At 41.8% G+C, this 21,826-nt stretch overlaps 2 protein-coding genes across 2 annotated transcripts in view; one reads left to right on the forward strand and one right to left on the reverse strand.

Annotated features, from left to right (window-relative positions):
- The window catches only part of LOC117549647 (very-long-chain (3R)-3-hydroxyacyl-CoA dehydratase 2-like), a 9,385-nt gene extending 9,284 nt beyond the window's left edge, over positions 1 to 101 (reverse strand). Inside the window, exon 1 of the mRNA XM_034221704.1 lies at positions 87 to 101. Coding sequence (XP_034077595.1) covers positions 87 to 101 — 15 coding nt within the window. The remainder of the gene's footprint in view (positions 1 to 86) is intronic.
- Positions 102 to 195: 94 nt separating this feature from the next.
- On the forward strand, positions 196 to 21,389 carry stam2 (signal transducing adaptor molecule (SH3 domain and ITAM motif) 2; the record flags this gene model as incomplete). Its single annotated transcript, XM_034221711.1, is given in 12 exon segments — positions 196 to 341; positions 4,075 to 4,144; positions 4,654 to 4,846; positions 5,991 to 6,085; positions 8,743 to 8,825; positions 8,913 to 9,000; positions 9,107 to 9,161; positions 10,206 to 10,353; positions 15,586 to 15,714; positions 15,716 to 15,753; positions 19,083 to 19,197; positions 19,200 to 21,389. Coding segments are annotated over 12 exon segments (1,238 nt in total), but the record flags the coding sequence as incomplete, so codon positions are not given.
- Positions 21,390 to 21,826: the final 437 nt, after the last annotated feature.

Genomic DNA, 21,826 nt, shown 5'->3' on the forward strand with positions numbered 1-21,826 from the left:
TATCGATCGGCGGACATCAGATCGGCAGAGAGTGAGTATCGGCCGATATTGATCGGCGGCCGATCGATCGGAGCATCCCTAAATGCCACAGATATATCCATAACTATGTTTGTCTTTGGGCAAGGATCATAGTCTCTTTCTGGCACAAAGACACAGGATAGAGCAACAATAATGTTACGTTTTGTTCTCTGCAGGCCCACCCTAAGGTGTGTGAGAAGCTGAAGGCTCTGATGGTGGAGTGGGCTGAAGGCTTCCAGAAGGATCCACAGCTCAGCCTGATCAGCGCCACCATCAAGACTCTGAAGGAGGAGGGCATCAGCTTCCCTTCCCCATCAGGACAGGTGTGTTTACATCAGGTTTAATGTCATGGTCCACACACCCACAGTGCAAACATATGCTATCTTGGCTTCATTCTGATATATACAATGCGTCATTTTACACATAGCTTCACCAGACAAGCACAGATGTCAAAAATACAAAATGTAAAGACAAGTACATGTGTGTGTATATCACTTTTTCACCTAGTACAATTAGTTATATTTAACCAATGGGCACAAAGGTAAACGTAATGATGCATGTTCTCTGGTCTTTCAGCATCCTTCGCCTTTTTAATTCATAGCCTAAACTAATTGATACAAAAATCAACATCTGACTACACATCAACATTACAATTATCTCAACATTTTCCCCCCAAAAATCCTCAGAAATGTACCAAACTGTCCTGAAATCAGGTCCCTCATTTAGCTCTCATAGTGCTTGATGTTCAATAACCCAACTTGCCTCCTTTGTACACAAAAGATTGGGCAGAAATATCTTTAAAAACATAAACAATTCATGTTAAGCTTTCATTATTTAGCTTTTAAAATGGACTAGGCTGGTCTCTAATGGCGCATTTCCACTGCAACGGGGTCGCCCCGTTTAAGCGTCCCTAAGCGTCCTCGCTCTGGCCTCGGGCTGCCTCGCTGGCCGTCCGAGGCCGTGGCGCATTTCCATTACAGTTTAGGACCTGGGGTAGCAACGCAGTGTAGGCGGGGCGATCGGCTTTGTTTTTGTTCACATTTCGAGTTGTTCCGTTGAGCTCCCGCTGGATTTGATCATCCCCAATGAGATGTCGGAACGTCGTCACCTCCTCGGTCGACCACGGTGTGCTTTTCTTATTAGACGTAGCCATTTTTGTAGCTCATCCGTTTACAAAATGCTGTTTATAAAAATGCTGCAAGCTTGCTTCTAAATATATATGCGACGCTAGGGATGAACTCGCGCGCGATCTTGTGACGATTCTCTCTGACCAATCAGCAGTCGAGAGTGTTGACGTCACTAGTTCAGCCCTGGCCCTGGTCTGAGGGAACCACGATTTTATGAGGCCGGAAAAAGAGGGACTAACTTTTTAGGGGAAAAAAGTACCCACTAGCCGGTACTAGGCTATATGGAAAGGCCACCAAAAACTGGCCTGGACGGTTAAGGACGCTTAAACGGGGCTACCCGCTGCAGTGGAAATGCGCCATAAGAATGAAGGAAAGTGGTTGCCACATCTCATTAAAAATAAAAAGGGCTATATTTAGTTTTGCTTGCCGAAAAGTTTTTGTTGTAAACTTCATTTTGTAACTTCATCACATGTCAGTTTTCACACGCCGTGTTTTGCTGGTTGTGTCCCCCCTAATTCACGTCTCAGTTTGACCACAATAGCAGAATAAGTGTGTGTGGATGCTTCTTGTCTAGCCAGAGGCGATCATGAATGTGTGTGTTGTGTGAAGGTTCATGAATGTGTGTGTTGTGTGAAGGTTCATGAATGTGTGTGTTGTGAAGGGTCAGGCCTTGTCTATTTGTGCTTACTGTGGAATTTCCTCTTCACATATTTCCCATAATTGGTAGTTATGTGAGTTTACGTCCTAAGATCAGGACTGCCCTCATCATTGTTGACAGAGCTGGTTCGTGCTCTGTTCTCTGTTCGATGTGGGATTTATTATGTAACACCTTAAATATGTGTGTTAAGGGTTGAAGTGGACTTTGTTCTCCGGTTGTTGCTGACCTACAAAATGTCTCATCTGTAGTCAGAGTCTCTCTCGGTGGCTCTGGTTCTGTTGTTAGTTGACAGATTTGCTTCTTGAGATGTTTTATGGTCTGTGTTGGTAGATAAAAGTATATTTTAAACACCTTATTTTTGTAAATGCTGTGGACAAAACATTAGAAACCCCTAAAGCAATACAGTCCCTTCAAACTATAGCCTAACTTTGAGAGATATTGCTAACTGAATACCTCTTAGAGCACATGTGTCAAACTCAAGGCCCGGGGGCCAAATCAGGCCCTTGGTGGATTTAATTTCGGCCCGCAGGATAATTTCTAATTCACTATTAGATCTGGCCCTCCGGTATATTGCACGCACACCTTCACTCCATCCTGAGGGTCTCCTCAGCTCAGAGCCTGAGCCCAAACATTGATGACCTTGCACCCAAGATGAGATGCCAAGTATCTGAGCTAGCATCACAGAGCAGCACCACCTTCTGCACTTTCTCTCTCAGGACAACAGGGCATGTTTGGTTTTCTCTCTGAGGGGAATAGTTTTGTTGAAGCTGTTGTTGGCCTGTGGGAAAATGTACTCATAAGAAATGACTCTGAAAAGCTGCAGATAGAGCCATAAGAAATGAATGCAGCTGATTATTTAATGTTGTTTTTATAGGCGATCATTGAAGCTTTGTTAGTTCCAGGTTTAATATGTGCAATAAGTTCATTTCAATAAGTTCTGCAATAAACATTGAACCAGTCCGGCCCTCCACTAGTACCCATTTTTTTATTTTTGGCCCACTGTGTGTTTGAGTTTGACCCCCCTGTCTTAAAGGGTACATTCAGATCCTTTTTGAAGTGGTTTTGTTGGAGGTGAATTACCAGTAGATTGCAGTCGCCATGCCCCAAATTCAGAGAAACCCCGGTCTAGAGGGAACACCAGGGATTTTAGACTTTGCAGACCATTTACATGCACTCAAACCTACATAACACACTACAGGAAAGGGAACACTTGAAAAAGCAAAATAGGGCCTCTTTAAACTGATATAGTTTCACTTCTTCCTGTCTGTTGTTAGAAGCAGTTGTTTACCGTATGTAAAACAGTCGCTATGGATACGTGCCTCATACAACGTCACTCTGAACCACCCCTTTTATTACCAGTGTAAACAGACGGCTGAGAACATTCAAATAAAAACATCACTGTGGCTTTTAAAGAAATCTCTTGGCTCTAATTGTCTGTCTGATCCTCACGTTGTTGCCACTGGCTGTGCTTCGTTGTTGTTGTTGTTGTTGTTGTTGTTAATGGTGTGTATAATGTTGTGGTAGAGCAGCTCTAATGGGGAGCAGGTGGCTCGTGAGGCAGCAGGTCTGACATTTAATCTGTGTCAGCTGATGAGCTAACTCCAGCCACAGGTAGTGGGACTCCAGCTGTGACTCCGTTTCTTAGTATTTACCTTCAGCCGTCATTCGTGCTCAACTTTGATATCATTTGTAGACGGGAAGCATTTGTTTTGTTTGTGTTCAGACTCGTACTATCAAAAGATGTCCGCCCTCATCGTTTACCTCTCTGTGGGGGGCCTTTTTCTGAATTCTTGCTTCACTGTCAGTCAAGGTCCCAGTTTGAGTTGGAATAAAATACTGCACCCATTAGGTTCCTGTTCTCCGGAGTCCACCGTTTGAATGGTATATCAATTATAATCTTTCTCAACACCCAACTGATAAAACAAGTGAAGACGAGGTGACTTCCACACGTCAATGAAAATGCTACAGTAGTACAACATGTAGTACCAAACATAACCTACAGGTGGCACTAAAGTAGCTGGAAATCTGTTTGCCACTTCTAGCCTTTAAGGAAACATCTAAAAATCGAGAAAATACCCTTAGCCTCCAGAGGGTTAATGCTTTAGTGTAAACACGCACACAGAGACACACACACACATAGACATGCATGCACGCACACACACGCACGCCCACAGACACACACACACACATAGACATGCATGCACGCACACACACGCACGCCCACAGACACACACACACATATGTGACCTTATGTTTGTATTTTGAACACAGGGGTCCAGCACAAAGGGCAGCACACCTGTTGCGAGCAAAGCCTTGGATGATGAGGACAACCTGGCCAAAGGTAATGTCTCGCTCATTTACACACACCTTTATGATCATTAGCACGCTTCATGTGTTCTAAATAGATTCGTTTATCACAGATGCATATTTTCCAACTACAGTACTGAATTTGTACGGCTTATTATTATTAGTTTGGACCAGTATGCTCAGAAACATACTTATCTTTTATGAGTACAACAGTTTTAATTATTTATCGACTAGGTTTTATGGTCCTATAATGCATCAAAGGTTGCTTTGTTTCCTTCCTTATTGATTATTCCCATCTAGTGTGCTGTTCTGAGAGCTGCTCATGTGCTAAGAAGTCAGACTGATAGATTAAGTCGCCGCCAAGCCCATGTGTTTGACTTTTCACAGCCTCTCCTCCTTATATCCTTTGATAATAATAATAGATTAGATTTGTATAGCGCCTTTCAAAGGTCCCAAGGCCGCTTTACATGGTGGAAAAACACACAAACAAACAAAAGGGGCAAATAATAACTTCTCTTGTCTCTTCTCCCTCCACCTCTCCAGCCATCGAGCTGTCCTTGCAGGAGCAGAAGCAGCAGGTGGAGACGCGACCCTTGGCCCTGACCTCTGACCCCCCGACCTACACCAATGGGGGGCAGGAGGCCCGGAAGGTGCGAGCGCTGTACGACTTCGAAGCGGCTGAAGACAACGAGCTGACCTTCAAAACCGGGGAACTTATTCTGGTTTTGGACGACAGGTAACGGATCCTGATTCAGCTCTGCTTCGTCCTCTAACATAGTGATTCTCAAATGGGGGTACGCGGACCCCTGGGGGTACGTTGGGGTACTGCAGGGGGTACGTGAGATAAAAAAAATAAAAAAAAAGGTTAATTAAAAAAATAATATTAGTAAAATAAGTTAAATAGAAAACACAATTTTATATAAAACATTCCTAGAACCACCAAGGGGGTCCTCATATCAACATGTCAAATGTGTGTATTGTATTTTATAGTTTTTCACAATAACATATTACTTAAATTGAAAAACTCCTTGGAAAAATCTGTTTTATAAAAGTGTATGTTCATGCATAAAATGAAAATATCCTTAGTTTGTTGTAATGCACCACGAAGGAGTTAATACATCACACACTGAGGGAACATCACTATATTGTAATTATTTATATAGGCTTTTTCGATCAAATGTTCGGGATCGGTCAGGGGGTACTTGGCTGAGAAAATGTTTCAAAGGGGGTACTGAAAAAAGTTTGAGAAGCACTGCTCTAACAGACAGTGTTTCTGCCATTGATGTCGCACACTTCCTCAGTGATATTTATTATATATTATGAGATACCTACAAGTATCATGATACAATTTACACAGTATATTCTTCCAATTCAACACCCATGTTATACATCCTACCTTTATGACTCTCAGAAAGTCGATATGGTGTCGAAAAACATCTGGAAATACTGTATGGAATAGAATGGGAGGGATGAAACGCTCTTTAATGGTCACACATGCAGAGCACCCAGCACACACAGTGAAATGTGTTCTCTGCTTTTAACCCATCCTAGCACCAGGAGTCTAGTACTAGGAGCAGTGGGCAGCTATTGCACAGCGCCCGGGGAGCAATGGGAGTGAGGGGGGGAAAGGGGGTGTCTGGTGCCTTGCTCAAGGGCACCACGGCAGGGCAGGAGGTGAACTGGGACCTCTCCAAGTAGTAGTCCACACAACATATTTAGGTCTGTTCGTACTAGGTAATAAATATATTTATTACCTAGTACTTATTATTATATAGCCAGACTACAAAATGATGAATTTATGTTATTGTACTGCTCTGAATTTCAGCATGGCTCACTCTTAGAAGCTCATGCATTTGATGTTTTGCTTATTTTATTCATAGCGATCCAAACTGGTGGAAAGGAGAGAACCACAGAGGAGTCGGGCTCTTTCCTTCCAACTTCGTCACAACCAATCTGAACGCAGAGCCGGAGACAGGTTGGTCTTTTTATTAAAGGGGACATACCCTTTCCTGTGTTGTGTTATATAGGTGTCTGGCTATATGTAGGCTAAGGGGCGGGACATCTCTAAGCGGTTGACCAATCACAACAGAGCCGGCCAGCTAACCAATCAGAGCAGACTGGGCTCTGGTTTCAGACAGAGGGTGAAAAGAGGTGCTGCAGCACAGGCAGTATGAGAACAATAAAGAGCATGGAGACATGTCACAGTAGAGACACTACATACATTTTAACCTGAAAATGTGCAGAATAGAGCCCCTCGAAAAACATTGTAGTCCCTTCAGCTGCACAATAACAGAAAGATGACATAATTTGCTCATTTTCAGGTTCATATTTGTATTTTGTGCCTTTTCTGTGACATGTTTACATTCTTTAATGTTCAAAAAGCTCTTTATTGAACATTGTAGCCTTTTAGCTGCACACTAACCTATGTTGTAGATTTTTTTTAACGCATACTAGCCTCTATACCAGGGGTGCCCAACCAGTCGATCGACCGGTCGATCGCGGGGAGATTCCCAGTCGATCGCGAGATGTGTCTAAAAATAGAACAACAATATTCAGTGTTATCATTAATGTCCTATAACATAATCTTCCTGTGCCAGAATAATGCACTTGAACGCATCAAAGCTTTGTGATTGGCCGGCGTGACCCCATGTGTCGGGGCGTGGCTTGTGGCTTGTGGGCAGTGGGCTGACGTGACGTGGCAGTGGGCAACGTTTCGCTGACGTTGTCCGTGTCAACAGGAGTGACAGTCCGCACACACACAAGACCGCAATGGCAGAAGCAAAAAAGCACCAAATATATAATTTTCACTCCGAGTGGGAGGATGATTATTTTTGTGTCTATTCCAATTCAAAGTCCATCTGTCTCATCTGCAATGCGAGCGTGGCTTTATCGAAGAAGGGTCATTTAGGAGCGGCATTTCAAAACAGTGCACAAACGCTACGAGACGGAATTCCCTCCTAACTCTGCCCTACGCTCCAAAAGGGGAGGGGCCTGAAAGGACAGCTAAATGCACAGCAGTCCATTTTCACCAGGCCCAACAACAAGAGCAAGGCTGCTACCAGAGCATCTTATCGTGTCAGTCACGTTCTTGCGAAACACATGAAGTCTTTCAAAGACGGCGAAGTTGTGAAAGAAGCATTCCTGGAGGCTGCCGACGCGCTTTTTGGGGACAGTAAAAATAACAGAAGCATTTCAACAGGTTTTTGATATAATAAAAACTCAAGTTAGATACCGTTATTAATCAGCTGTAAGTTTTAGTTTGTTTGAACTTATTCATTATAATTATTGTACAAAATGGTATAAGAATGCAAACTTAAATTGATTACAGTCTATTATCAATTCAGGTTAAGAAGCTAGTGTTGCTTGCATCCTATTTTAAAGGCATTTCTTTTTATAATCTACTAAAATGCAACAAAAAAAGGGTTTGATTATATTAATTGTCTTTTTTATTGCACTGTTGCAGCAGATTCCTGAGTAGCTTCAGATCTGAGTTGTCTTATTAGTAAGCCTCATTTATACTTTTGTAGCAACACTATTTTTATATAATGGCAAAGAAAGGGTTCAGAGTCTTTTCTTTTTTCCCTGTGTCATATGTGGCAGCACTGTTCAATGGTTCTTGAAAACATTACCCACTGTAGTGACGTGTGAATAAACTCCAACTCCGTATCAACAACACTGTTGTGTAGCTTCAGTTAAATACTTGTATGTGTGTAGATTAGAAAGAGGTAAGATAAAGGATCTGCAGTATTTTATGAAGTATTCATCGTACGAAGGTCCGTTTTATACAAGTAGAAGTGTGTATTTACCTGGTAGGCTGTCAGTAATGGCTACGCCTCTCTATTTGGACTGGTAGATCTCGGCAGACTGGCAACTTTAAAAGTAGCTCTCGGTTCAAAACAGGTTGGGCACCCCTGCTCTATACTCTTGTGTTATTTCATCAAAACTGAAGCCAATAGAGAGGGGAAGTCCAGCCTATCTACTTCCGACCCATGGGACCTTATTTCGGAAAAATGCGGAGAGAAAACGTATCTTTCGATTCCGTTTGAATTGTGCCATGAATTACACATATGATGTTTGTCAATTTAAAAAATCATGTCAAAAAAGTCAGTTTGTCGTAAAACTGTTGAAATATAAGACTATGAAACTAGAAAGACTACAAATCCCAGAGTCCCGGTCCCGCATGCTGGCTCTTAGGAACCGACTAACTCCCCTTGTGTGTATGCACAGCTCTCAACGCGCCCAGACTTGGAGTGATTTTCACCTCTTTGAATACTTTCCGCCTCGTTCTGAAAGAAAGAAGTGAAATGTTTCAACGTGACGGCCGTCTTGGTGTGTGGTGCGAGACGGGAGATGTAGTTCATTGAGCGGTTTCACACAAAAAAAGTGTTACTTCACAGTTTTACGACACATTTTTATTTTTTTGACTGAAATTATCTTTTAGATTGACAAACATCATATGTGTAATTCGTGGCACAATTCAAACGGGATGGAAAGATAATCTTTCTCTCTCCATTGACTTCAATACATACTTTTTCAGAAATAAGGTCCCATGGAGCTCCCCCGGAAAAGGAGGGACTTCGCCTCTCTATTAGTTTCAGAACTGCGTATTGAACCCAACCTTCTGCTCCACAGTGGCTTTTATTGAGAAGTGCTCTACTCCTGAAGAGACGAGCCTGGAAACCAGAGCAGAGCCTGAGCCCGTCTTCATCGACGAGGTATTACATTTTCCTCAGTGCAGATACAAATCCCTTTCTCAATCACAATGCCAATCCAAACCCTGCTGTCTCTCTTTGTGTCCTCAGGGGAAGATGGACAGCACGCTGGCTCTGCTGCAGAACGCAGATCCTGCAGATTCCACTCCTGACACCCAGGATCTGATCCAGCTGGAGGGTACAGCCCATAATGCTGCTTTAAACCCAGTCCTTTGCACAGTCTGAGCAGCAGTGTATGTCTCTAACTCTGCTCTTTCCCTCCCTCACTGTCAATATGTGAACAGGTGCATGTGAGCAGATGAACCCGATGATCGATGAGAAGCTGCAGGAGATTGACAGGTAGCGTTATCAGACATCTTTTTATATATATTTATTATTTTATTCACAATATGGCAGCAATGATAAAGTGGCTGTGGGAGACAGTATAATACAAAACACAACAACATACAACTCCAGGGGGTCCGCGGGGTCTTAACAAGTATTAAAAGTTGATAAATCAATTTAGCTAAAATTTAAGGCTATTAAAAAGTAATAAACGACATTTTCCAAGGTATTACATTTTGTAGCTTGTTTCCAATAAGTATATAAATGGTCCAAAGAGGTTGTATTCTACAGTCTGCCTGAATGTAATCATTGCGTAGGTGTGTAGTGTGATTCTGTGTAGTTTATTGATGGCATCCCGTTGGGTTTGACGTCATCTGAACAGGACATCGCACGCTCACTGCTTGATAGCGCGGAGGTCCGTTTACGCCGGTTGTTAAACAACATCGTTATGGGGAAATGCAAGTCTGCGTCCAAATGGTTGGAAGATAAGGAGGAAGGACAATCAATACTGAATATAGTCAATGTGAGGTAAAGTGTGTCGCCAAGGTAACCGGTTAGAACTCCAAGTGGAGATGAGGTCTTAAAATGTACGGAAAGGGTCTTTAAAAAGGTCTTGAAAGGTCTTATATCTGACTTCAAGATTCCCCCATATACCCTGAACACATTGCGACTACAAGGACAACAAAACAACACAAACAGTCTTGTTTATATCCGTTTGGGGTTATCTGGGAAGATCATTATTTTAGCTTAGGTAAGAAAAAGGCATCCACATCGTTTGAAACTTCTTGGAATAGCCTTTCATTGTGTATCGGCCTTTTGAAGACGTCTTAAATCCATACAAATGATTAGCCTAGCTTCTGTAAGTGACTGAGGTCAGCTAACATTCATTTGAGCAGCTTTGTGTTTTTGCATAATGTGTATTCAGACATGCATGTGTATATTTGTACTGTGAGTATATAACAAAGTAAAACACTACTATTCTGTTTTAGCTGCAGAGACTTAAAGAGACACCTGTCTGCATCTTGATCTGTTCAAATATATCCAACGAATGTGTTGCAGGAAACACTCAGAGTTTTCGGAGCTGAATGTGAAGGTGTTGGAGGCGCTGGAGCTTTACAACAAGCTGATGAACGAGGCTCCGTTCTACTCGGCCTACTCTAAGATGCAGACGCAGTATGCTCCAGCCGGACCAGCTGTTGCTATGCAGGTCAGAAAAATGCATTAAAGCTGCCAAATGATACACTGATACTCACCCATGTCGTTTATTACCTTTGCATTCAAACTACTGTAGTTCCGTCTAATCCAAACATTCGATTCACAAGTAGCAGTACGCTTGTCTCGGACAAAATACGCCTGAGGAAAGTTTGTTTGACTCTTTACTTAAAACAAAAGGTATCAAATACGATACGATATTACTTTATTGTCAGATCAAGTCTGAAATTTGACTTGCGTCACAGCAGCTCCATGTCCAACATCAACAGACAAATATGCATACACAATACATGAAACACAAACATTTAACATAACAGCACAATCAGTGAGAGGAAAACATGCTCAAAGAGCCTTCAGCGTGCATTTGGTCTGGGATTTAGCTCTGTATTTACTGAGAGGACTGACTGATTACATTACATTACATTTAGCTGACGCTTTTATCCAAAGCGACTTACAATAAGTGCATTCGACCAGGAAGATACAAACTTGAAGAAAACAGAATCATATAAGTACATCAGGTTTCATAGAGCCAAAACATTTCAAGTGCTACTCAACTGGCTTTAGATAAGCCAGTCCTTTATTAGTATATAAGTGCTTTGTTAATAAATCTATCGCTCGAAGTGGAGTCGAAAGAGATGAGTTTTCAGTCTGCGCCGGAAGATGTGCAAGCTATCTGCTGTCCTGATGTCAATGGGGAGCTCATTCCACCATCTTGGAGCCAGGATAGCAAACCCACGTGTTTTCGCCGATGGGAACTTGGGTCCCCCTCGCAGCGAGGGCGCAACTGATGCACAAAGGAGTGCTTCAGTCTGACTTTACTGAATCGTGGGACCCTGTATCTCCATTAGATGGTAGCAGTTCATATTCACTGTTCAGAACATGGTTTGGGTCGGAGATGATGTTGTTGGACAGCCTCACCAGGTTGTTATGATAGGCTGAGTCATAGAGTCTCTGACAGGTGGACCAACTATCTTTGAGCAGATCTTTAACAGGTGGAGTAGTTTTGATATTAAAGCTGCTGACAGACATTTGTACCAGGTAGTATTGCAGTACTGCAGAACAGACACGATCACAGATGTAAAGAACAACAGAAGAGTTTCTCTGCTCGCGCCAAAAGACCTGAGACGGCGGAGAAAATAAATTCTTTGTTTTGTCCTTTTGCTCAGATATTCAATGTGATCCTTCCATGACAGCAGATGGTCAATCATTACACCCAGGTATTTGTATGACACTCCCTGCTTGATCTCATCTGTATGGATGACAATGGGGACTTTATGGGAGTCAGATGGTGAGCCAAAAATGATTTCCTCAGTTTTCTTGGTGTTGATCTCAAGAGCATTGCTATCAGTCCACTCGACCACCTGATGTACAGCCTGTTGGTGCAGCTCAGGGTCGTCTGTGTTACTGAGCAGAGATATTATTGCAGTATCATTAGAGTACTTAATGATGACTTGATTTGGTGTGTTGGTATGACAATCATCGTGTAGAGAGTAAAGAGCACAGCTGAACTCACGCAGCCCTGGGGGGCCCTACATTGGTTGTGATGGCAGATGACAGGGTTTTGTTAACCTTCACAAGTTGCTCTCTACTGGTGAGGAACGCAGCATACCAGTAAATCAGGTATGGATTTACTTCCATTTTGGCCATTTTTGACACCAAGATGTCTGCTTGCATTGTGTTGAATGCTGATGAGAAGTCTAGGAAGAGGGCTCTTGCATAAGTGTTACGTTTGTCTAAATGTTTAGTGATGATGTGAACCAAAGTGGCCACAGCATCTTCCGTACCGCACCCTTGTTTATAGGCAAATTGGTATGGATCAAATTTGTCTTGTGTTGTACTGATAAGGAATCGGAGCAGAATTCTTTCTAGTGATTTCATAATCACTGATGTGAGTAAATACAAACACATATTTTCACAGGTCAAAAAAATATATTAAGAGGGGAAGTCCCGCCCATCTACTTCCGCCCCATGGGACCTTATTTCGGAAAAAGTATGTATTGAAGTCAATGGAGAGAGAAAACGTATCTTTCGATCCCGTTTGAATTGTGCCACGAATTACACATATGATGTTTGTGTTTTGTTTCAAAAAAGTCACAGTTTGTCGTAAAACTGTTGAAATATAAGACTATGGAAAATACGCAACTAGAAAGACTACAAATCCCAGAGTCCCGGTCCCGCATGCTGGCTCTTAGGAACCCACTAGCTCCCCTTGTGTGTATGCACAGCTCTCAACGTGCCCAGACTTGGAGTGATTTTCACCTCTTTGAATACTTTCCACCTCGTTCTGAAAGAAAGAAGTGAGATGTTTCAACGTGACGGCCGTCTTGGTGTGTGGTGCGAGACGGGAGATGTAGTTCATTGAGCGGTTTCACACAAAAAAAGTGTTACTTCACAGTTTTACGAAACATTTTGATTTTTTTAACTTGCAAAATTATCTTTTAAATTGACAAACATCATATGTGTAATTCGTGGCACAATTCAAACGGGATGGAAAGATAAGTTTTCTCTCTCCATTGACTTCAATACATACTTTTTCCTAAATAAGGTCCCATGGAGCTCCCCGGAAAGGGAGGGACTTCGCCTCTCTATTGCTTGAGTCATTTGGGTCAATAATTGATATCACGATTATTAAAAACAATTATCCATTTACTTTGAAAATATCCATTTATTGAAAAACAAAATGGTTACCCTGAACTTTAAGTATAATTCAACTGAAAAACCAATTTAAAAAATAATAATAATCGTTTTATTTAGATTATGTTGTTTTCATAATCGTTGCAAGCCAAAATCGTAATTGCGATTAAAATACGATTTAATTCAGAAGCCCTACAAATGACTGACTTACCTAATACAGTGAACTTCAGATCAAATGATTTGGAACGTGCTTGTTCTGCTCTGGTCATATTTCTCTGTCATGTGAAGCGTGTCGAGTCGATACAAAACAAGTGCATGCATTATTTATCGATGGGTTCAGTCAGAGGTTGGTAAACAGTTTACAAGACAGAAGGCTGGAGAGACTTAAGGCCCGGACACACCAAGCCAATTTTGGCGATTCAACATGTTGAATCGGCGGGCAGTCGGCCAAAGGCAGTCGGCCAAATAAATCACTCTGATTGGCTGTTCAGCCCACCCACCAGTTTTCTTCATATTAAACATCAGTACTCTCACGATTTCTTGATATGATTTGAGAGAAAAGAGCCCTACTGTAGAGGAAATCACTCAGAGCAGAGACACAGTGATTATATCTTGCTATTAGTGTCATATTTTATTCCTCACATCCTACCCTTGTGTTATATTTGGCCAGCGAAGCAGTTGGTTTTTGATGCTTCTTGATGGCCTGACATTCAGTCAGCCTTTCCTCCTCCCTGGAGTTCTCTCGGTGGCTGTTTTCTCTGTAATGATTGATGCCACTGTCGCCCCTCTGAGATTTAGAGAAATGTCCACTTCGCTGGCCAGGCCCACACCAGAGTGCTGCTCCAGTTTTTGTCGTCGTTGTTCTTTTCCCCTTCATCTTTATTTTTTCTGCAGAGTACTCTGAAATACCAGGTTGTTATTGCGCCTGCAGTGACATGGATTTTTTGTAAACACAAGTACATAAAACTGCAGAAGAACAAACCTGGTACTTTACCCAGCAACCCTTCCTGACTTTCTGTAACAGTCTGCACTTTAACAGCAACCAGGTGGTTTGGTATCTTACATTCTGTAGCTATATCGCAGTAGCTAGACATTTTTTGGGCCAAATACAAACAATAATCGACTCCTCCTTTATTAGTGTTGCTAGGCTCATCCTAGGGCTGCTCAATTAATCGTATTTTAATCAAAATTACGATTTTGGCTTGCAACGATTATGAAAACAACATAATCGAAATAAAACGATTTTTTTTAAAAATTATTATTTATTTAAATATTTTTTTTTTTTTGATTTTTCAATTGAACTATACTTAAAGTTCAGGGTAATCAACTGTTAAACACATACTACACCTTTTTCTTTTTCAATAAATTGATGTTTTCAAGTAAATGGATAATCGTTTTTAATAATCGTGATATCAATTATTGACCCAAATAATCGAGATTATGATTGTTGCCATAATCGAGCAGCCCTAGCTCATCCTGGGACAGACAGATGATGTTGACTTACTGAGAAAATGGAAAAAACTAAGCTCTGACATTCTCTTAAATTCCTAAAACAAGGATTTGGGCTTTAGCGCTTTTACAATAGTGTGAGTAAAGAGATACCTACTTGTAATGTCTTACTTATGAATGTGATTGGGAGTTAGTGAGCACATGATTGGATAAATGAGACATTGATTACACTAAAGGATTTGTGTGAGAGTTTATCAAATCCGTGCCTTGCTCAAGGACCCCTCGACATTTCCCAGCTACCAGACCACCATACTTGCCAACCCTCCCGATTTTCGCGGGAGACTCCCGATTTCATTGCCCTCTCCCGGTTTCCTCCCGGGGTTATATTTCTCCCGATTTCTGACAAAATCAGATTTACTCAGGACTGTTTCCACTCAGACTTTAATACAGCTACACCATTGTTTGGTTTCCATGGTAGTGCGTCTCTTTAGTAGCGCACGCAACTGAAAGTCAGGGTGAGGAAGATCGTCACAGAACATAGAACAAGAATCGACAACTCTGCTCACTCCTGTCCTTTCAGCCCACACATATGCTCCATCAAGGATGGTGTGACAGGCCGCAAGGCAGTGCACTTAGAACTACAATAAATATGTTAATGTTAATCTAACAGCTCCGGCGATCCACTAGCACCCCCCCCCTTGTGAATCCCTCTTTTTACATATTTTTCCCCAAAACATAATTGTGATATTACTAACTCTCTCAGCACTTATTAAAGCCGCCCCCCTCCCCGTTCCCCCTCTATTCATATCGTTAAAACATGTTATATTCTAATTATGCCTGTGTATATTCCATGTGTACTATCTCGGTTTCTTTCTTATTCTGCTGCTGCCATGAAACCTGAATTTCCCTACGAGGATCAATGAACACCCATAACATTCATCTGTTTGCAACCTACACATTATTTAGCTAATATATCATATTCCAATTACTTGTATATAGACTCTCCTTGCACTATTCTATTTTATTTGTATTACTTATTTGTATAAGATGTTCATTGACATATCTACACTGTAGCTTTGCACACATGACAATAACAGCCTTGAAACTTGACGGTCCATCTTGTCTTATCTTGTGATCTGCTCAGGGCTACATGGGCCCGGCTGGCGGCCCCTACATGCCCCCTGCGATGCCTCAGGGTCCTCCTCTGCAGACCTACTCTCTGCCCAGCGACCAGCCCGGACAACTGCACTCTCTGCCCCCCAACGTCTCCGCCCCCCCCCAACTGCCAAGCTGCTCAGCCTCCCTACATGAGGTAAGAAAACATAATGTTGGGAAAATACTGAATGTACTCTTCCAGTATGAGAGTAACATGATAACAAAGGTATCCCAACTGTAGCTGTGAACATGACAGGATGTGTGATTACCTAGAAGAGCATCAGGACGGTTTGAGGCAGATGATAGCTATGTGATTAACATGATGATTCAGCCTCTATGGAGAGAGACATCAAGCATGCTCATTTCTGACGTGGAGCTAATCTGAAGTAAACATTGAATACTGCTTTCTACTCCTCCATCTTGTGACGGTGTAACTCCCTCTCTTGGATATCAGCATGTGAAGGACACTGTTCAGGAACTAGTTGATGCTCTGTATGTGATGACTCCTTCCATTCTGGAGAGGATCAGAAACACATGGATCCTGAGATTGAAGCTCAAGCCGGGGACAAGCAGTGGCGAGCCGTCAGGACCCTCTAAGATATTCTACAAAATAATATTTAAAGACATTCAAAAAAATTATATGTTTTTCAATATATTTTTTTAAATGTTTTTTTAGTTATATTTTTCATTAGTTTTACTAAAATAACTTGATTTAATTGTATTTAAAATAACATTTCTAAAGAAATAAATCCTTCGAATCTGCCTATTCAATTTCTGTTGGAATGTGAAGGGTTAAATGAAAAGAAGCTCGTCTCCGCGAGGTGAAGACCTGCTATGAATTCACAGAGAGACTCAACTCAACGAGAGAGTTTTGTTAAATGACAGTACAATTCAAATCAAATCAAGTTTTATTTTTATAGCACATTTATAAACGATTTTTGGTCGAGCCAAAGTGCTGTACATATAATACAAATAGCCTACAGTAGAGACACTTTACAGCAAATACAACAGCACAGATTGTTCAGAATATCAGTATGAGAAAAACGACACCCTCTATCCTTAGACCCTCTGTCCTTAGACCCTCTGTCCTTAGACCCTCTGTCCTTAGACCCTCTGTCCTCAGACCCTCACATCGTACAAGGAAAAACTTCCAGAGAAAACCCACAGTTTAAGGGGAACATGGGAGAAACCTCAGGGAGAGCAACAGAGGAGGGATCCCTCTCCCAGGACGGACAGACGTGCAATAGATGCCGTGTGTAAATTGAAGAGATAATACATTTTACAGCAGATAGACCGAATGTTAGGAAATGCATCTGTCTATAATAAGAAGATGAATCCACGAGGATGTCAGCTACAATCCTGTGGGAGCCATCAGGGAAGCAGCATGACGAGACCCAAGGCAGGACCGCAGAGACAGGTTCAGCCACGACCCGAAGTCCACGACTTAATCCAGAACTCAGGATAGAGGATCCAGGACACAGGACTACAGCAAGAGGATCAGCCTCGACTCCGGATCCCGGCGTAGATATAGATACAAAACAAGAAGAAAGATTTGGCTGGGTTAATCGGAACAAGAGAATACACAGACACAGACAGAGAGGGAAAAGGTCATTGGATAAAAGTTATTCTTGATAACCCTCTAGAAAGATCTCATGAACTTCCCCACTCAATCCATCAAGACCCGAGCAGTTCTATTAGAAGTCCAAGGTAAAGGCACAGGCCGGCGCATATCGCTCATGGAATCCCTCACCATATGAACTCTGACCCCTCAAGTGAAGAGACACCATGTGTCAGCTCCTTTTTAGAATAGTATTTCTTCTCTTCTCTGAGAAACAAGGGTATGAAAAGAACAGCCAGAACCAGAGGAAGAGAGGCACAACGTGACTACGTGAATGCACTCTCCTAAATATTAAACGAGTAAGAGGTGAAGAAACACAAAGCCAGAAATTGAAATGAAAAGGCACCATCATGCTTCCCCTTAGAATAGGGTGGAAATTATGAAAAGGGGACAGGGGATACTAGTGAAGAGGGACAACAGTGAAAAGGCCCAACATATCCAACATACTAGCACTCTTCAAAGAGACGGAGAGTCAAAGTATACGCCGAGAGGCACAACGTGACTACGTAATAAATTAGTTCAAGGGAAAGGGGGTGAAAAACTAAGCTAATCAAAAGAAGGAAGTAGAGAGGCCTAAATGCCCTCTCCTAGATTCAGGTAAAGGAAAGAACTGGGGAACAAACAAGTACAGGAGGAAAGGCCCAACGAGTCAACGTCAACACACTCTCCTAGAATAGTTCAAGGTAAACGGGGTCGGAAGAATATAGTAAGAAACAGAGCTGAAAAGGCTTCCAAGAACGCTTTCCCTCTAGTCCAGGGTGAACATGTAGGATAAGAAACAGAGATAGAGAGCACAACAACCTATCTCTTCGTCACTCCCCCGCCTGGATAAGCGACTCTGTGCCCCATCCCCCTCTACCGGACCTTAGATCCGCAGAGGGAGAGGGGGGGAACAACCCCAAGGGGGGGTTTAGGATTTTAAAAGAAAACCCCGCAGAGATCCAAAAATGGATGAAGAAGTAATTACAAAACGGTTTATAAAACCAAGAGGTTATTCCTCATATTTCTAAAATGTTCTAATCTAATTCAGGGTTATACCAACTCAGCTCCAAGCAACCAGACGTAGCAACCAGTCAGTCCAGTCAGAACCTTCTCTAAGGTCTCCCCGCCCCCAACCTACTAATCATAAAAAACTGAAACCCCATAAAACCCCAATAATATTAATAACATTTAATAATATTAAAAATAGTATCAATTCTGTGGATAACTAAATAAATAAATAATTAAACAAAAGCCAGAGAGAAAAAGTGAGTTTTAAGTGTTGATTTAAAAACCAGTTGACCAATCATATCTCCCCTCTAAATGGGTGGGCTTTATTATCGCGGACTTTATGACAAGTTCCGGCCGCTGTGAAGCTATTCTTGTTTCCATAGCAACAACAACTTCCTGTCAACAGCGTAAACTCGCCTTCAAAATAAAAGCATGTCCATACAAAATAGGAAGCCAAGCCAAATTACACTTATGACATACAACTGCAACGAAAGTAACAAACACAATGCAATATCCTTTTCAATTTCAAAGAACACAAATTGGGTTATGAACAGGTGTTGTTTTGTGTGGCAGAGGGTCGCTGTCATTGATGCGTTTTGCACCCGGACCGTTGTTTTGATATTCCGCTGAAGTATACGCTGTGACGTAAAACTCTTTTTTCTTTTTTTCGAGGGTGGGGGTCAGAGGGCCTAGGTATAAAAGTCACGGCTCGCCACTGGGGGGGACAAATGATATTTTTCTAACACATAACAATCGCTGTAAGCAGGACACAGGTCACATTTCAGGCTTGATCTGACCAATAAAGTATTATCGTATCGAATTTGTCATCGTTGTGTTTCGCTGTTGGTTCTAATCGTCATTTCTGTGTTTTCTTCCAGCAGTGGTATGACCGCTCAGTACATGAACCAGGTTCCCTACCCGCACCAGGGGGGCGTGGCCATGGACATGTCGACCTATCACAACTCCAGCATGCCTCCGGGGTCCTACCCTGTGGCGCCCCCCCCCCCCACCAGGCTCCCCAGCAGCAGCAGCAGCAGCAGCAGCAGGCGTACTATCAGCAGCCTCTGCTCTAAAACTCCGACACACCGCAGACCTGACCACAACACACATTTTGGATATTTCTGTTTCCAGTGGTGTGTTCGTTTGTCTTGCCTTGTGTGAGTGTGTGAGTGTGTGAGAGTGTGAGTGTGTGTGATAACTGCTTTAGGGACATTCCTTTAGACATTTTTGTGCCTGATGAGCTAAACACACCATTCGAGACAGAAATACCTGAGGTGTGTGTGTGACGCAGGTCTGCTGTTCATCAGGACACTGTGTGTGTGTGCATGAGGCTGAACATGACGTCGGGAGATTTCTCCTCTCTCTTACAATGCTCCTTTTTCCTGGCTGACAGTGAACACATCGCAGGTCAACATGGAAGAAGAGTTGCCACCAAAACAGGACCATGTTATGAGCATAATGCTAAGGAATTAGCATTGTTCAACACAACGCTACTCCCCAAAATTGTTATTTTTGAATGGACCCCGCTTCGAAGAATTCACACAACATGTCCGTTTTGGGTTAGCAAAAAAAGGTCTTCACACTAATGAAGATAAATACGAAAAAAGGTTCTTTATCTACTTTCCCAATTAACTCAATCATTTGATATTTTCTGCTTCTATACTGTTTTGCAATTAAAATGCTTTAGGCAACCAATAAAACTAAATACACGCTACAATATACATTAGTAAAAAAGGAGCTCTGTATGTGATAAACTAGTGAGTCTTAGCCTTCATGCTAGCCTTTGAGCTGAACTGAAGCCTATCTGTCCCGTGAGATGCTTGTGAGACAGAAACGTGTGCATTACAGTGAGCAAGACGAGAACAATGCATTACTATCCTAAAAAACACTCTCAAAATTGATGTAAGGATGGCAAAAGGACAGCTGTGTTGTTTGGAGCTGTCCTGCACAATATCCTAGTGCTCTCGCTAGTGTGCATTGGATCCCATTTGATGCCTGAACATCATTTTCAAATGTGTCTGCATTAATGTGAACATGGCCTGAATGTTCTGTTTCTAAGTCAGAAGGCAGGAGCCCTTCACTCTGAGCATCTCTGTCCCTTTTCAAAGATGGAAACACTGGTGAGCTGTTAATAAATCTGCAGGAAGGTGCAGCGTTTTGCTTTAGGATACATTAGTTAAAAAGACAGGAGCTCCATATTTCACTAACGCTGATCTGTGTTTTGAACAGAAGTACCAACTATATGTTCAACTATCCTACATTAACAGTTATATTTGTGTAAATGGTTAAAAAAAGACTTCAACTCACGGCCTTGCAATGAAATCTGGTTGCATTTGACATATTTAAAAGGACGTTTTTGTGTGTGTGTGTGTGTGTGTGTCCGACATATTTGTTTTTTATGTTTGTATGTTTCGATGGCTTAACCATAATGGGATCATCAGATTTTAGGGTGAAATAGTTAATTGTTTGTGTGTTTATTAATGTAAACAACCGCTGCATATGTTTATGATTCTCTCGTTAATACCTTCCTGCCTCATCTTCATGTGGGGTCTCTTCCATTCATCAGAAACACGACTTTATTTTATGCAAATACTCACTTTTTCATCTAATTTCTAAATCGTCATGGCCTGTCCTTTTGATTTATATATATATATATTGAGACCTTATACATGTATACTTTACATGGCTGGAGAATGTGTAATTATTATTCTAACTCTTGCTTACTTTGGTTTTCCAGCAAACTGTAAATGGGACAATTTTCTAGTTAATATAAAAAAAGGTAATGTTTTGTTTTTGGGGTTAACATGAAGGAGCCGCTTTCATTAAATCGTGTATATTGCAGTAGCTCCAAGGTTATCATTTCTAGCCAAACTGTCTATATTTGCTTGACGCGCCTCGTAGTAAAAGGCATTGTATATTAGTTGTAAAATACCTGGTTTTTGGACGGTGGCATTGACATTGCACCGTAGCTTTGTAAACATTTATTTACCACTGAATGCCTTGTTTTTCTGTAGAAATCAAAGGATGACATGGACACACGTTCGGCGAGTCACTTCAGTCTCAGATGTATAATTCTGTATATTTAAAAAGATTCCAGGAAAAGTTCAGGATTTTAAAAACTGCTTTTTTAAACGGAGCAAAACGTATAATATTCTTTGAAATAAAAAGAACTGTACCTGTGTGAAGGCTGGTCTTATTACATTTGCCTGTGGATGCTCTTTCTCAGGCTTCATATTTGTTCCTCTTACCTCTACTGTGACATCTTCCCATGCTTTGAGGAGATTAGGAGAGTCCCGGGTATTGCAGGTCTCGCATAATATCATTTTTGGGTCAATATTCTGTTTATTTATCTCTGCACTGGCGACATCCCATAAATCTTGGGAACACCTGAAGAGAATTTATTTAAAGAGTCCTCTCCTGCTGGATTCCAGGTGTATATCAGTATGTAGTGTCTCTACTTTAAAGAGTCCTCTCCTGCTGATGTTCAGGTGTATCAGTATGTAGTATAAGTCCTATGTTGATGTAGTGTATCGGTCTCTACTTTAAAGAGTCCTCTCCTGCTGATGTTCAGGTGTATATCAGTATGTAGTGTCTCTACTTTAAAGAGTCCTCTCCTGCTGAT

This window comes from Gymnodraco acuticeps, unplaced genomic scaffold, assembly GCF_902827175.1.
Source record: "Gymnodraco acuticeps unplaced genomic scaffold, fGymAcu1.1, whole genome shotgun sequence".
In the NCBI taxonomy this organism is placed as follows: Eukaryota; Metazoa; Chordata; class Actinopteri; order Perciformes; family Bathydraconidae; genus Gymnodraco; species Gymnodraco acuticeps.